This window comes from Mastigoproctus giganteus, chromosome 11 (genome assembly GCF_048544385.1).
Source record: "Mastigoproctus giganteus isolate SK-2022 chromosome 11, ASM4854438v1, whole genome shotgun sequence".
Taxonomy (NCBI): Eukaryota; Metazoa; Arthropoda; class Arachnida; order Uropygi; family Thelyphonidae; genus Mastigoproctus; species Mastigoproctus giganteus.
The window spans coordinates 162,836,587-162,852,836 of NC_143585.1; the positions used below are offsets into that span (position 1 = coordinate 162,836,587).

General features: G+C 38.8%; 1 protein-coding gene across 2 annotated transcripts in view; it reads left to right on the forward strand.

Moving 5' to 3' along the window:
- Nucleotides 1–3,842: 3,842 nt before the first annotated feature.
- Loxl2 (Lysyl oxidase-like 2) overlaps nt 3,843–16,250 on the forward strand; it is a 152,247-nt gene continuing 139,839 nt past the window's right edge. Inside the window, exon 1 of one of the 2 annotated variants that reach the window (XM_090385564.1) lies at nt 3,843–3,984. In XM_090385564.1, the coding sequence (XP_090241690.1) occupies nt 3,930–3,984 (55 nt within the window). In that variant the 5' untranslated portion in view covers nt 3,843–3,929. The other variant, XM_090385563.1, reaches the window with a different exon arrangement.

The window sequence follows — 16,250 nt, forward strand, 5'->3', positions numbered from 1 at the left end:
AATATCATAGAATTTTTTTTTTTTTTGAAGTCTCCTCTCACAACTGTTTGTTGAGTAGGGGCTATGCTAGCAACTAGCCTAGCCAGGTCTGCAGTTCAATCCATGTATCTTTGGTATGGTCAGTAGGGAGGTAGACCAAACAGAGTTGTATCCCCGCTTGTCGGTTCACTAGTGTTACACATAAAGCTTCATAGTTGTTATACTGGCTAAGTATACTCTTCTCGCCTGCCACTGTATTGGGAAGAATATTTGGATGCCCCCTCCTCTTCTCAATCTCTTACAGTTTCCAATATCTTTGTAAAGGGCAGCTTGAAGAAGTACATCGATTTGTCTATCACTTGATAGCCAGGACTCCGTTAAACAGATGTGGTCAGTTTCCCTAAGAAATAAAAGTGTTTGGAGCGGATGGAGCTTATAAGATGACCTGCTGACATTTTGCAGAAATATCGTATTTGTACAGGATTTGGTTCGGTCTCCAAACCATTTGTTGCTACTATTTTGGATTGGATTGAAGGTTGTGTCTATGTCTTTGTGACCCCATGGGACGTCTTTCTTCAAAACCTGGCTTAGCCAGTGTTCCAGGAGGCCAGTTGTTCTGGACAGTGGTGGTCGCGTTAGTTGAGCATATCACTAGGAAGGAGGTATAGGATGGGTGTTTGGAGCTTAATTTCTTCACGTCCACTTCTAAACCATATTCCATCAAGAAGAGGGTTTTGATACTCTCTGCTTATGTCTCAGGGCCGAGTGTGGATACGAAGATCCTTTCATTGGTGCGAACAGCTGAAATTTGGTATATTTCAAGTCTTCTTTCCTCGGTAATTGGTGTGGCGTTCTTGTCAATAGACACATTTGTAGTCCCCATAGGGACACTAGGGCTAGAAGCATCATGCGTAGATTGGTTGTTCTGGTTTTCTTCTAGAGAAGTTCCAATTGACTTTGTAAATGTGACACCCACAATAAAAGTCGAATTAATTGGACATATTTCTGGGCCTACAGAGGTCGGGGTGGGGACCATGATTCTGGTTGTACATGGTGCCTCGGCATACTTCACAAGAGTACTTATGGCATAGTTGTGGGAAACTACCAGTGGCGCTCCGTCCCAAAATCCTATGTCTACTTCCTGTCTACTCGAGCCACCGAGCCACCATATGGTCACCGTCCTCCCCACACTGACGGGTGGAAAAGGCCTGGCCTCCTCACACCGGGTAAAAAAGGCCCGGGTTCGAATCCCGTCAATGATGCGAGGATCTTTTATAGGCTTTTTTTTTTCACTCCGTGGCTGAGTTAGTCGGTCTCAGGCGTGGTTATCAAGGTTTTTCGTCCAGAAAAACAGGCGAATCGACCACAGGACACACGCAATTTGCATATACAACACACATGGGTTGTTTAAATAACTTTCCGGGTACCCTAATGTAATAGTTTTTTTTTTTTTTTTTTTTTTTTTTTTGTGTCTACTTCCTATGACTATTCATGACGCTTACTTTCGGGCAGCGTGTTGTTAAATAGCTGGAATCAATTGCCTTCCATAGCGGTCTGGGTTGATAGCCTGGTACTATTCATAGAGGAATTAGATAGTAACGATTTGGTAACGGAAAAGTTACGAATAATAGATTTCTTCGTTGTTTATTCTTTTTGGAACATGCAGAAAATGCCTACCCTTGCATCATTTAGCCATTGTGATACTTAATACCAATATTAACCCGGCAACGATGTGAAAAAAGCGCATAAAAATTACTTTGAATTGACAGGATTGGGACCATCTGTAAGTTGTGACAGCTACTAGCTAACGCTTTCGAATCCGTTATCTCCATTTGTTCTTTTTTTTTTTTTTTTTTTTCCCACATGGGGTATCTACTGTCGTTATGGTATAGAAAGAAATGCGCTGTATCAAACGAAGGTTTTTTTTTTTTTTTTTTTTTTTTTTCCCGAGCTGTACACTGTGCATTCTCAACGTTCCGGGTTACTGCTCCAGGCAAAGTTATCAATGATGACTTTTATCAGTGTTCCCCAAACTACAGTACTGTGATCTACGGACCCAATCAAAACGTTTATGGACCCCTTCAGAAATCAAAAAAGTACCGGACCTCTATATATATATATAGAAGTCCGCAAACTTTTGATACTTATATATATATATATATATATATATATATATATATATATATATATATATATATATATGCTTCTGTGTGTGTGTGTTTATATGTATGAATTGAATTTTCTGAAAAGAAAATTCAAAGTTTTATGTTTAAAACAACTCAACTTTATTCTTATTTTTACAAAAATATATAATAAAAAAACTTTATCATTAATTTACTATACATAGAACGAATAATTTGACCAGTTCCACAGGGTCCGTTTCGCGAACCTCCTAGAACTAGTCTACCTATCCCCAGGGTTCCGTGGGCCCCACTTTGGGAAACGCTGGCTTAGAGTGTAAGTGCAAAATTCCAAAGGACTTAGATTTGTGCAGTTATACTGCACGCAGGCCTCCGTAGCCGAGTGGGCAGGAGCGGGAGTGCAGTAGCACACGCTCTTTGAGTAGACCGGGGTTCAAGCCCCTGACTGCTGAATACGGTCGATCTGCCAACCCGCACTGGACCAGCGTGGCAGATTATGGTCCATTTCCCTCAGCATAAATTGTTGAGGAGGCTTCCATCCTGCAGTGGGTTGATAATGGCTGCACTTTACTTTTTTTTTTTTTTTTTACTGCACGCGGGGAATTAGTTGCATTCAGAGGCATCGAGAGCTAGCAGAGTCCTGGGTCTAGTTGCATTTCTATGATCTTTTCATATTCCGGTTGGATCTAACTATGGTAGTTACCATAGTTTAAATAAATTTCTTGATTTCATGAACAGCCATAGGCTGATTTTACTGGACACTGGAACGAGAATTTTGTGTAGTTTGACGACCGGACAACACGATGTGCGTAACCAGTTTAAATAAACTATTTACTTGCGGAATATTCGTATACAGTACTGATTATTTTCCGTTAATCTCCTTCCTTTTTTATTTTAGGGTTTTTTTTTTTTTTTTTTTTTTGGTTTGTAGACCAAAAGACTGAAAATTTTTGCTTTGAAACTTGAGGAAATTTAAAGAAGAGCACCATTAAAGCTGTTCTCCAAGTTGTAAAACCTAATCATGTACAAAATGCAGTTGAAATTAGACTTCATTCTTCCGAGACATAAATAGATATGTGTTTCCTTTATTTTTTTATGTTAACATTTGAAAAGTTATTTTTTTATGTTGTTTTATTTTTTCAAACCCAGTTGAAAACATCAGCTTTATTACCCGAGGAAACTGTGGATTAATTGTTAAGGCACGTCATCATAAGTTCATAAATATAATATTTCGTGTTATATTAACATTTGACTAACTTATGATATAAATGTAGTCCCTTTAAATTGTATATTTTTCCTTCTTTCGACTGGGAGATGCGTCTTTATTAAGAGAAAAACTGAGTTTCGTAACGAATCTTGCAATGAATCTGAGGCTCATCAGCACGAATGAGTGAGCATTTCGTTGTTATTATTACTTTCCCGCATAACTAACTGCTGGTGTCACGGAAAAATATTTCTGCCTCATTCCAAAATCTCTTCCGTCTTTTACAATCTTGATGTAGTTTTTAAGCATGTTTTGAGTGGGAGAACCAAATTTTGCGTGGGCATATGGAATCTATTTCCACACTCACCAGGCACATCACTCCAGTGACAGAACTAAGGCGACATGCTTTAACATCTTTGTGACAGACTCATTCATCGTCGCCCACGCTGACTGACGTAATACACACTTTAGGTTGGCGTTTCAGCTTATTTCTGGAGACCTCACAGAAGCTCGAAGAAGGAAGGAAAATTTAGATCTGCTTGAGAGACGGATGTCGTCGGGCCCTTCTTTACCACACAAGAATGTGGAAGTGGTTGTGATCAGAAATGATATCTTTGTCATTGCAGCTCTTTTACATAAGAGATAATAACTATTTTCAAGGTCAGTTGCAATTACTACTCCTTAAAGCACAGCTTTCTATTCATTTAATGTTAATACTGGAAAAGATTAAAGCAGCAGAGACAGGTTTCTTCTCCCTAGGTTTATTCCATAAAGCGGGTCAGAGTGTAATGTATATTTTTCGCCTGTCATTTCCGTGTGTAAGAATCAGTAAGGATTATTTAATGCAAGAAGAAAGCACGTGATTAGTATAATTAGTAGAGAAATGTTAGATTTTATATATATATATTTAGAAATAGGCAGGTCTACCATTCTGGAGCAGATCAGTATAAAACTTGATCACACCGCCAGACTGCTGATATAAAGACTACTTATTATACGTTCATGTTCTTGGTACCAGTAACATGAAGATCATAGTAATTGTTACACTTTTCAGTTATTATACTTCCCCCATCTTTTCTCCTGAGGTGTCTGCCGAGAGACAAACCCGCCATAGAACAATTCTTCAACGTCGAACAAGGAATGTTCGAGAAGGTGCAATTCGACTTGTCGGTGGACATTCATTATCTGAGGGTAATGTAGAAATTTACCACGCGGGACGTTGGGGTTCAATCTGCGACGATGAGTGGGATCTGAGAGAAGCCAACATAGTCTGTAGAACCCTTGGGTTTCAGAAAGGTTCAAGGGCAACGCACAACTCCGAGTTTGGGAGAGGCAGGAGTAAGTATTTTAATTTTATTTAGGCATGTTGTAGTTAAGCGAAATGATTTTTAAAACTCAATTTCAAATTTAAGTTATAATAAACCATTATTTTTTCAGTTAGTTAGGAAACTTCTGATTGTAGTTGTACACTTGAGGGTACCATACTCCAAAATAAAGTTATTGGACTCCTTTCTATGAGGGAATACAGGAACAAGTTAAATAACTATAAAAATAAAGAAACAGTTAACTGAATGGTTACTTTATGATCACCTTTTCACGAAATGGAATGCTCCTACCTACTGTAGGAGAATTACATTCCTACACCTGCTGTATATCGCACGATACGTGTTCGTACCATGCGATACAAAACAGGTGGCCAGATACAGAAGGATGCAGTATGTGGTAAATGCAGTATGAGCATTGGTAAGACGAAATATTAAAGTGACTGTAGAAGTAGCATGGTAGTCAGCGCCAGACGCACCAGTTGTTGGTGGTAGGGTTTTAGGCGTATTGCACCGTATATAATATGTCTGTAACTCGTTCTCTGGTCGATTTGCTATTTGCTGGACGAAAATCCGAGTTTCTGGGAGAAAACAAACCACACCACCCTCGCCTGAAACCAAGTAACTGAGCCACATTGTGAAAAGACCCATTAAAATGTATCGCCTCCATGGCGGAATTCGAACTCAGATATTTTCCACGCCGTGTGCCGAGGACGATGATTATACCAACTGTGCTACGAACGACAGAAGACCCGCCGGTCTGAGTATTTCAGAAACTACAACCCTGCTGGGATTTTCGTGTACGGCTATGTCTTGTATTGAGATTGGTGTACAATAATCAGTGGCGTAGGAACGCCTTGGCACTGGGGCAGGTGCCAAGGGCGCTGGTATCAGAGGGGTGCCACTAACAGACCATATCAGTTCCGTGTCAAGCTATTTCGACACCCGAGGATAGCTGACGAAATGGCGCTCCTAGATGTCGCATCAGGATGAGAGCAGTGCGGGATGAAAATTAATTTTTGCCAAATGGCGTGTTTTCAGAGGGCGATTCAAGCCTGCATTTGTAAATCGCCCTCTGAAAACACTCATGCATCCTTAAATCTGAGTACATACTGCATAGCAGCATACATCTATTTCCCGTCCAGAACGCAACTTTTAAGGGACCAATCAGGCGACTGCTTCATCGGTTCATGATCGAATGCACAGCACTTCGCCATTCAAGAACTGTACACGTTCTGAGATACTGAATAAGTTTGAAGTTATAAATAATGTGTACATACTGTTTTTGTGCTATATAAACAGATGATCGTGAATATTGTGATTTTTAATTTAAGTGATACAGAAGCCTATGGTAGATATATGCTGGTTTTTAATCAAGTCGAAAGGGAGATTAGGCAGGCAAAGTCAGATTTCGAGAAATCTTTGGCAAAAGATGCAAAGAGTAACTTATGTAAACTCTAGAAGGAAGGGGATGAATCAGATTGGTCCACTTCATGTCGAGGGTTCAACTGTTGATGATCCTGCTTAGGCAGCTAACAAACTGGATCAGTATTTTGCATCTACATTTACAAATGAGGAGTTATTCTGGGAGGGGAATGCCAAAGGTGTATTAAACCCTGGCAATGAGCTAAACGATTTCTTAATAAATGAAGGCAAATGGAGCAGAAATTGTTGAAGATAAACATAAGGAAGGCACTTGGGGTGGATCAGATCTATCCAGTTATATTAAAGGAGGCAGCAAAGGAAGTAAGCAAACCCTTAGCCATAATTATGAGAGCTTCTTTGGACTCAGGGGAAGTCCCCATGGACTGGAGATGTGCAAATGTGACCCCAATTCACAAAGGAGGATCAAAGGATGACACAAGTAATTACAGACCTGTAAGTTTAACTTCTGTTCCAGGGAAATTAATGGAGGCACTGGTTAAAGAAGCACTGCAGGATCATCTAGACAAGACTTCAGTTATAATTCAGACACAGCATGGGTTTGTTAAGGGGAAGTCTTGTCTGACCAATTTGATTGGATGCAAAAAATTATTTTGATATCATATACTTGGATCTTTGGAAAGCTTTTGATACTGTTGCACATGGAAGAATGGATAAAGGGATGGTAATGAATGGACAATGCTCTTCGTGTACTAATGTGGAGTCCCCCAGGGTTCAGTGTTCGTTTCATTTTGTTTTCTGTATTTATTAATGATATTGATGAAGGTATATCCAGCTTAATGTCTAAGTTTTCAGACGATTCATATATTCACTTCAACGAAACAACAGATCATTCTTTGTTGGGTTACAGGAAAACCACTCTCTCATAAAACTAACAGGGTGCTTACAGTAGATTGACCAGAGCCTATTGTCCGAATGTGGAATACTCTTGATCTGTCCACTGACTATGGATACACAGAAAGTAGTTGACAATCTCGACTTCTCGGTATGTAGTAGTAGTAGCAGAGGTATGTGATATAAGAAAGCAAGCTTATGTAGCATCGTCCAAAAAGAAAAAAAAAAAGAAAACCCATTTCACACATCCATTCCCTCTAAACGTTTGTCGAGTTTCTCCTTGAATTTATTTAAGCTTTCACTTTCTATAACAACAGATGGAATTCTGTTCCAGCAATCAACTACCCACTAGCTAAGGCAAATTTCCGCACATTTATTCTATAACTGTCTTTCTCAATTTGAATTTATGCTCCCTCAGGCTCGTAATCTGAACAATTGGAAGATCTTAATCCCATCAGAATTAAGCCTGCTCAACCCATTAAAACCCTTATACGCCTCAATCAGATCACCCCCTCGCAAGTGCCTACTCTCCAGAAGCTGCAATTTGTAGAACTTGAGCCTTTCTTGGTAAGAGAGAGAACCATTTCGTTCCCCTCACCAATCTTGTTGCCCTTCTCTGTGCTTGCCCCAACAGCTCTACATCCTTCTTAAATTGAGGTCTCCAGACCTGTACGCAGTACTCAAGGTGTGACTTGACCATTGCTTTATACAAGGGGATAATCACCTCCTTATCCTAGCTCGCAAAATTCTTGTATATCACTGACAAGATCCCATGACCTACTCTAGCAGCTTGTCTGCACTGTTCAGTTAAACTTCATAATTGACTGCACATTTAAGTCCAGGTCTTTTTTATTTTCTACCACCCTAAGTATCATACTACACAGTTGGTACGTTTCACTGGGGTTCCTTTTCTACTCATATGCAGCACTTTGCATTTGTCAATGTTAAACTTCAGTTGCCACATCTCAACCCATTTGCCCAAATTTTCTAGAACCTATTGCAGTAGCACACTGTCATTACTGTCATTAACAACTCTGCTAACCGTTGTATTATCTGCATATTTGAACATTAAGCCTGATATACCTTCAACAATATCATTGATAAATATACAAAACAACGTTGGGCCCATACCGAACCCTGGGGAACTCCCTAATAATATTATTCCACAAAGAGCAGCGTCCATTGGTTACACTCTCTGTTGCCTCCCACTCAACCACCCTTTTATCCATTGTAGCAACTTGCCCTTAATACCACACTGCTCCAATTTGTATACTAGTCTTCCATGTGCAACAGTATCAAAAGCTTTCCTGAAATCCAAGTATATGATATCAAAATTATTTTTGGCATCCAGTTCCTTTGTGACCATATCATAGTATCCAATCAAATGTGGGACAGGAAATTAGATAGGTTTTACGGGTACCACTAATTTGGCGATGGTAATCTTGTAAGCCAAAGAGATTACCATTGTGCTTAGCAAGAGCACTGTTGCCTAAATTTCTTGAAGGCAAGAGGGGCGAACAATGTCAACGGATTATGAGAGACTTACCCAGTTAAGTCTCTCATAATCCGTTAACCACATAATCTCATATAGAAAATTTTCTTTGTTCTACAAACACTATTTTAAATGTAATTGCGAAGGGGAATTTAAAAAAAATTCGCTAAACTGAAAAATCTGGTATGAAGAAGTTCGTTAAACAAAGGTCAGACTGTACTTATTATTATTTATTATGATAATTTTATTTGTGTGGACATGATGTGGACATGTGGACATATGTATCTCTGTGAAGAACAGTATCACTACAAATGGGCCAGATATGTGTGTGACGTAGGTTTGTGTGTATTATGCGTATGTTCTGTTGTTGTGTCTGGCTGCTTGGCTACCCAGAAGCATCAGTCACCTGGACAGATGATTCTGGGTACTCGTCCACACCACGTGAAAGTGGGACAGTCCCAGAACATACCGTCTCGAAAGAGACTCTGACCCACCTGGTGTTGTCAGCAGGTAGACCAGGAACTTCTGGGGGCCCATTCCAGAGGGAAGAGAGGAGAAAAAAAAAAAAAAAAACTACCCATGGTGAAGGTTGTAAAATAAAAAAATAAAAAAATCATAATAATAAAAATAAATAAATAAAAATAAAGATTAAAATTAAAAAAATAATAAAATAATAATAAAATAATAATAATGATAATAAAATAATAAAATAATAATAATAATAATAAAATAAAAATAAATTTTAATAAAATAAATAAAATAATGATGATAATAAAATAATAATAATAATAATAATAATAAAATAAAAAATAAAATAAAAAATAAAATAAATTTTAATAAAATAAATAAATAAATAAATAAATAAAAATAGAATAAAAAATAATAATAATAAAAAAGCTAGTGGTGCATGCAGGTAATATATTATTATAAAGGTAATAAATACATTGTAATATGTTATAATAATAAAGTAATATATTTATATGTGAAAAATAAAAAAAAATAAAAATTGATAGTATGTCAAATTTAGCAAAAAGAAAAAAAATGATAACAATGATATATAATAATAATAAAAATTAAAATAAAAATAAACAATAAAAAAATATATATATATATAAAAAAATTGAATTTAGACTTCCCCTTCACAAGTGTGAAATCTAGGCTGTAGAATTGTTTGTCTGGTTTTGGTTGGCATTGGCATACAAGGTCTTTCGTCGGGTAAAATTCCAGAGGCAAAGGCCTGCAGGGAAGAAAGATTGTCTGGAGTCTGGATTAGTTGATCCACATTGTCTGGAGTCTGGATTAGTTGATCCACATTGTCTGGAGTCTGGATTAGTTGATCCACATTGTCTGGAGAGAAGTTCAGAATGTCTCTCCGAAGTTGATCTCTGAGATCCTCGTACAAGTCACAGTCAAAATGAAGGTGGTACCAGTTTTCCTTGTCTCCACAAAAGCATAGGTCGGTAGTGAGAAGCCCCAGTTGGTACAGCTTTTCATTCAGGGAGCCATGGCCGGTCACCAAGAAGGACGTTTTAAGGCTGAGAGAGAACCTGGATCTTGCAGTTTTGGTCATCGCAAACTTTACCTCGGGGAGGAATCTTTTGGTTACTGTGCCTTGTGGCGACGTATTCCACATGGTTTGCCAGATGTTGACCAGTTCACTGTAACATCTGCATATACGGTGAGTGGCCAGGATCATTCCTCTTTGAATGGAGTTCAGTTTGTTTCTCATTTTTATAATAACAGCACGGTGGAACCACACACCGGTGGCATAACCCAATCACTGGGTTATGCCACCGGTGTGTGGCGTAACCCAGTGATTGGGGTTATGGGATCAGGGTTCGACAAACCCCAATCACTTCGAGAGACTCTGAGGATGGAGGCAGAAAAACCTTTAACTTTGGTGCTGAGGTGTTGGAGGTGTGGGAAGAAGCAGAGTTTGTGGTCTATAGTGACCCCTAAGACCCTTGCTTGGTAACTAAAGGCAGTTGCACACCAGAGATCTTGATTTGCGGGGGTCTCCTCAAGTCAAGTTTGTTCTTGAAGATCATCATTTTGGATTTAGCTGGAGCTTGTTTAACCTGGTCCAGATGGAGAGATTGGACAAAACAGGCTGAGCACTAGCTTCCAGAGCAGAGCGTGAGTTTCCAGACACGATGATGGTGAGATCGTTCGCAAATGCTACAATTTTTGTGTTGTCAAAGGAGTACCAAGCCAATTTTTGGAGATCCATGTTCCAGACCAGGACCCCGGGACAGAGCCCTGAGGACAACCCTGGTAGACAGGCCTTGTGATCTGAAGAAATTTTGATTTTACTACTACGGAGCGCTCTGAAAAGTAGTTCTGGAACAGCTTGTACAAATTGGAAGGGCATCTGCGGCACGGAGACATTCAAGGGCACTTTTCCACTGCAGTGTCGAAGGCTCCTTCGAAGTCAACAAAAATAGCTAATTCATATTTGGAAGTTGAGTACTCCAGGTGCAGGACCAGATCAAATAGGGCCTCTTCGCAGGAGCGGCCTGGTGTGAAGCCATAAAGTGTAAATTGTGTTTAGTGTCAAGCGGCACCAGGGGGTTTCCCCTATCTCCACGTTGCTTGCATTGTGATGGGTGTGCCAGAGACTGGAAATGCCAGAGATTCTACAAAGCAGTAAAAGTGTATGGATATTGTACATGTGTAGTGTCGTGTACCGTTGTTCATCTGGTCATTTAGCCGCTGGACCCCTACTGAGGCCCAACGTTGCCCCACTTTCACCCCGTGGAGGCAGACCAGGAAATGCCAGTAGACTAAGATTTACTCTGGCAGGTCCTGCCATCTAATTTCCTGAGATTTCAGTGGCTAGGACCTTAAAAAAAAAAAAAAAAATATATATATATATATATATATATATATATATATATATATATATATATACGTGTGAAGCCATATAGTGTTAGGGTCGGGTGTCACCTGTGGTTTCCCACATCTGCGCTGGTGTGAAGCCATATTATTAGGTATTAGGTATGTTCGGGGTCTGACGGCACCTGGGATTTCTCCCATCTTCGCGTATGTTCTCTGTATCGGACAAGCCAGAGATTTAAAAGTGTGTGGGATATGTACTGTGTAGTTTGTTGTGCCCATTGTTCATCCGGCCTGTTAGCCGCCGGGCCCCTAGCGAGACCCGACGTTACTAATACCCGCCACAGGGAGGCCGGCCGGGTGTTACCAATATTTGTACTCTGGCTGGTCTTGCCACTTACTTTCCTGGGATTTCAGTGGCTAGGACCAAAAAAAAAAAAAAAATAATAATAATAATAAATAAATAAATCGAGGTTGATATTAGTGATACTTAACAAGTTAGTATTAATAGTATGCGACGTGGGGCTGTGCGGTGAAAGTGAGTTTTAAAAACCAAATAGGTTCGGGCAAGAATTTTGATGTTCTTTTTTTATTTTGAAATGTAGGGCTAAACGCTGTGCAAGACAAAAATTTGGGGGGGAGGATGAAGACTGGGGGTAAGAAATTGGAAATAAGGGGCTGATAGAGTAGATAGCCCCTGCAGGTAGTGAGGCTTACTGGGATGGGGAGATTAAATCCTGTGAAAGGAACAAAGTGATAACTCTGTGGGCCATTCCAAATATTAGCCGCTCTAATATTTTTCCCAGGTTAGCAAGTAGTGCAATAGGCCTGAAGGACCGTGGTTCAGTTGAAGGCTTATTTGTATTTTTAATGAGCTGGAGCAATACCTCTTTCCAACACTTAGGGAACTGGCTGTCTCGTAGACACTTGTTAAACAGAAGCAAAAGGTGCGATGGTCTTAATTTGTAGAACCTGGGGATGAAGACATATTGAATAAGGTCCATGCCCGGACATTTCCTGGGATTGATTTTTTTTTAGTATTGCATCCAGCTCCAGCATGGTAAAAGGGTCAGCTAAGGACTGGGAACAGTAATTAGCATTTTGTGCTCGAAGATCAGCATGTTCGGGAAGGTCTTCCAAGGGGTCATCAGTTGGGAAAAGATTGTCCAGATGAGATTGACCAAGTCGTGCCAATTAGTTGATTCATTCGTTCCTACGACCACAGACCCTAAGATGTCTGAGGTAAAAGTCTTCTCCCTTGTAATTTTGTAGAAGAGCCCCAGGGATTTGCATTTCCAGAGTCCTTAACAAAGTTGGTCCACGTTTCTTTTTTCCTGTTTGCTATTGCTTTTGTATACTGATTCTTTTTAGTGATGTAGTCATTATAGAGTCGGGCAATATCTGGAGGAGGCCATCCACAATGCCGCTGGTACTGTTTACGGGCATGATGGACATCTTTAAGCAGTTTACTGAGTTCCACTGTCCACCAAGAGCACTGTCCTGGGAGTGAATGTCTTCTTCTTGGCTGATTTGTATGAGGCTTTAGTTAAGGATTGCTGAACAAGATCACATAATTCGGTGGCCAAAGCAGTGTCAAGATGGGCCAGCATGGAGAGTGGGAAGTCATGCTCAATTGATCCATCGCTGCCCAGTCAATCGATTTTGTTTTGTGGAGAAACGGACACAGTCAGGCATTCTGGAATGAGAGGGACAGATGGAACTGGCAGGAGCAACATGAAATATGATGACCCTATGATCACTCAGCGTCCAGTCAGGGATAGTGGTCAAGTCAGTGATCTTGGACCTCAGGTCATTGGTGGTGATAGTAATATCTATGTTAGATTGTCCAGTAGAACTGCAGTATGTGGAGAGTTGGTTGGATTGATTGTGGACTGCCAGATTGCGGGTGAGAATAAGGTCCTCCAGGACAAGCTCACGAGGATCTGAGCAAGAGCTGTACCAGAATTGGGATTTTGCATTGACGTCCGAGGTTATAAGTATTGATTTAGAACCCAAAAAGCCCAGAGCAAACTCAAGGTAGTTGAGAGATTCTTCTGTCCTTGGAAGGTGGATAGTAGAGTGAAATTAGATAAAACATAGATGAGGCATGGGTGATTTGAACACAGGTTGCAAACTTATTGCAAAGGCCATGGATGACTAGGACATCCAGCTGGCTGTTGAGGATCACAATACAGGTCTTTGGGTCATCAAGGGTAGGCTGAATTACCCGAGTTTGGATGGAGAATCCCGTGACTTTAAATGAGTTACCAAGTTTCATCCTGGATTGATATTATATCTATAGAGTGCTCCTCCGCTACACGTCGGATCTCATCAGCGACAGTCCGGGATCTGTGACCATTGATCTGAATGACTTTAAGTTTGACACTATAGCTATTGCAGGTGAGACTGTGGATTTGTGGACTGGAAGGAGAGGAGCCCTGTACAGATATCGATCTTGTTTCCGTTATAAAACATTTTAAGATGGTGGTTCGACGTACTTGGGATACTGTATACTGGAGACAGTATTACAGGTCTATAATTGCTATTATAGCCGCAATTAAAGAAAGATATATATTACTTCTACAGAAACTCTGTGGAAAAGGCAAGGAAGGGCAAGTAGAATAGCGAAGAGGACTAAGTATTATACCTATATGCAACGATTTAGTAGCTCTTGTCTGCAGAGTTTGGCAGCTAGACACATTGGAGAAGGGATTTGGCTGATGTATATGAGGCTCTAAGGGATCAGTAAAATGAACGAGGGTGGAATATTTCAACGATGAGTCAGTCAAGAAGCGGAAGCCACAACTATAAAATCTTAAGAGTAACGTTAGGCTGGATCACATGATTTAGTTTCGTGTTGTAGAACGTTGGAATAATGAGTTGCTTGCAAGGTTAGCTGAAGAGCAGAGATTTGGCAAAATTCAAGTATGAATTTGAGGATGGACACTTTTTGGCTATGGGAATAATATGAAACATAGTTGTAAAAAAAAAAGCTTTCTTTTATATTATTCCCACAGTAAAAAAGTGTCTATTCTCCAATTCTTACTTGTTTTTCAGAATATATCTATAGTTTTTTTTTTAAATGAAATGGGTTTTTTTTTTTATTACAGAAATTTTCCCAGAAACGAAGTAATGTTCAAATGGAGCAATGTAATGTTCAAACAAAGTAAAGTTCAAATGGTAGCGATATAAGCAAAACTTTAGGTATGCACAAAAAACAAACTTAAAAGAAATATATGATTCTTCCACTTTTCCGGGCCGCCATGGATTGGATTAAAAATTTAATGACCATGTTGTTGTACAGTATTAGAAACAATATTCAATGTGGCAAGGTGGCCAGGAGTATTACATTTAGTAAATTTGACAAATATGGTTAAATTAACACATAATTACAATGGAAAGAGCAAATATTTACAACCGATGAATAGATTTCTGTGTTCCCTTTCTCTGTTTATTTTTCAAAGCAGCGTTGAAATGATCAACTTTATTCTGAGGAAGCTTCAGCGTAAAGAACTTTCCTCGAAACGTGATGGTCTGACTACTTTCGTTTATATTAGTCACTAAATTACGTACTAATACATCTATTATAAATTTATGTATTCCGGGTCTTCGCCAGGAATACATAAATTTATAAAATTTCAAGTCATCAAAATCTTATTGCCAAGCTAAGAATAATTAGGCTGCACTTTATAACTAACTAACTAGAAAACCTTGCCTGTTACTCGCGAAAGTTACTTACATATAAGTGAACTGTGTCCCAGCTGTGTTAGTAAACTTTACCGAAGGTTGCTCCGCGTTGAAACCAGTGAATTAATTGCTTTGGTGCCAGATTTTATTTGTTGAAACTACTTCTAGATCTGCTTAGGAATACAGTATATATTTTTTAATTATTATTTTTATTTTATTTATATTTATTATTATTTTATTTATTTTATTATTGTTTTTATTTTATTTATATTTATTATTATTTTATTTATTTTATTATTGTTTTTATTTTATTTATATTTATTTATTATTATTATTATTATTATTTATTTTATTATTATTTTTATTTATTATTATTTTATTTTATTGTTTTTTCCATAACCTGCACCACGGGTGGTTTTTATTATTATTATTTATTTTATTTATTATTTTTTGGATTAATTAATTAATTTTTTTTATTATTATTATATATTTTATAATAATATATTTTATCATTATTATTATATGTTATATTATATATTATTATATTATATATTATTATATATTTTATAATAATATATTTTATTATTATTATTATTATTTTATTTATTTTTTTAAATTCTCATAACCTGCACCATGGGTGGTTTTTTTTTCTATTTTCTCTGCCCCTCTGGAATGGGCCCCCAGAGGATCCTAGCCTACCTGCTGGCAACATCAGGTGAGTCAGAGTCTCTTTTGAGCCAGTACACACAAACCTCTGTCACACACATATCTGGCCCATTTGTAGTGATACTGTTCTTCACAGAGCGATGAGGCGGAGTTGAACAGATGTTCTAGGTGGAGAATGTTTCCAATATACCTAGTCAGCCCACCAAACATACAGTTCCAATAGTATCACTACTGATCCAGCATAAAGAACAAAATTAAATGTGTCGCATTCAGTAAGAATCTCCCTGTGATCAGAGAGAACATTGTAACACATTATGTAGATGTTAGTTATGTGGAGCATTAGCAACTAAGGCCATATTGCTCCGGGATATGCGGTGGTCATTCCCTGACCTTTCCGCATCCTACGTGTTTGGTGGTGACGGGCTCGAACCACGAGTCTAATCAAGAAGCGTGTGCTACGCACTGCTGCTCTTTCCTGCCTGACTACGGAGGCGCCTTATGTAGATGTTACAATTCAAGAGTTTATATGTCAGCCAACGATAATTAGTCGACAATGTTTCAGTTCGTCACAGTTTAGGTAGTGCTTGTAGACTGAAACCATTTACCATCAACACGAAAGAACGTCAAAGGTTAAAACCAGTTCGCTC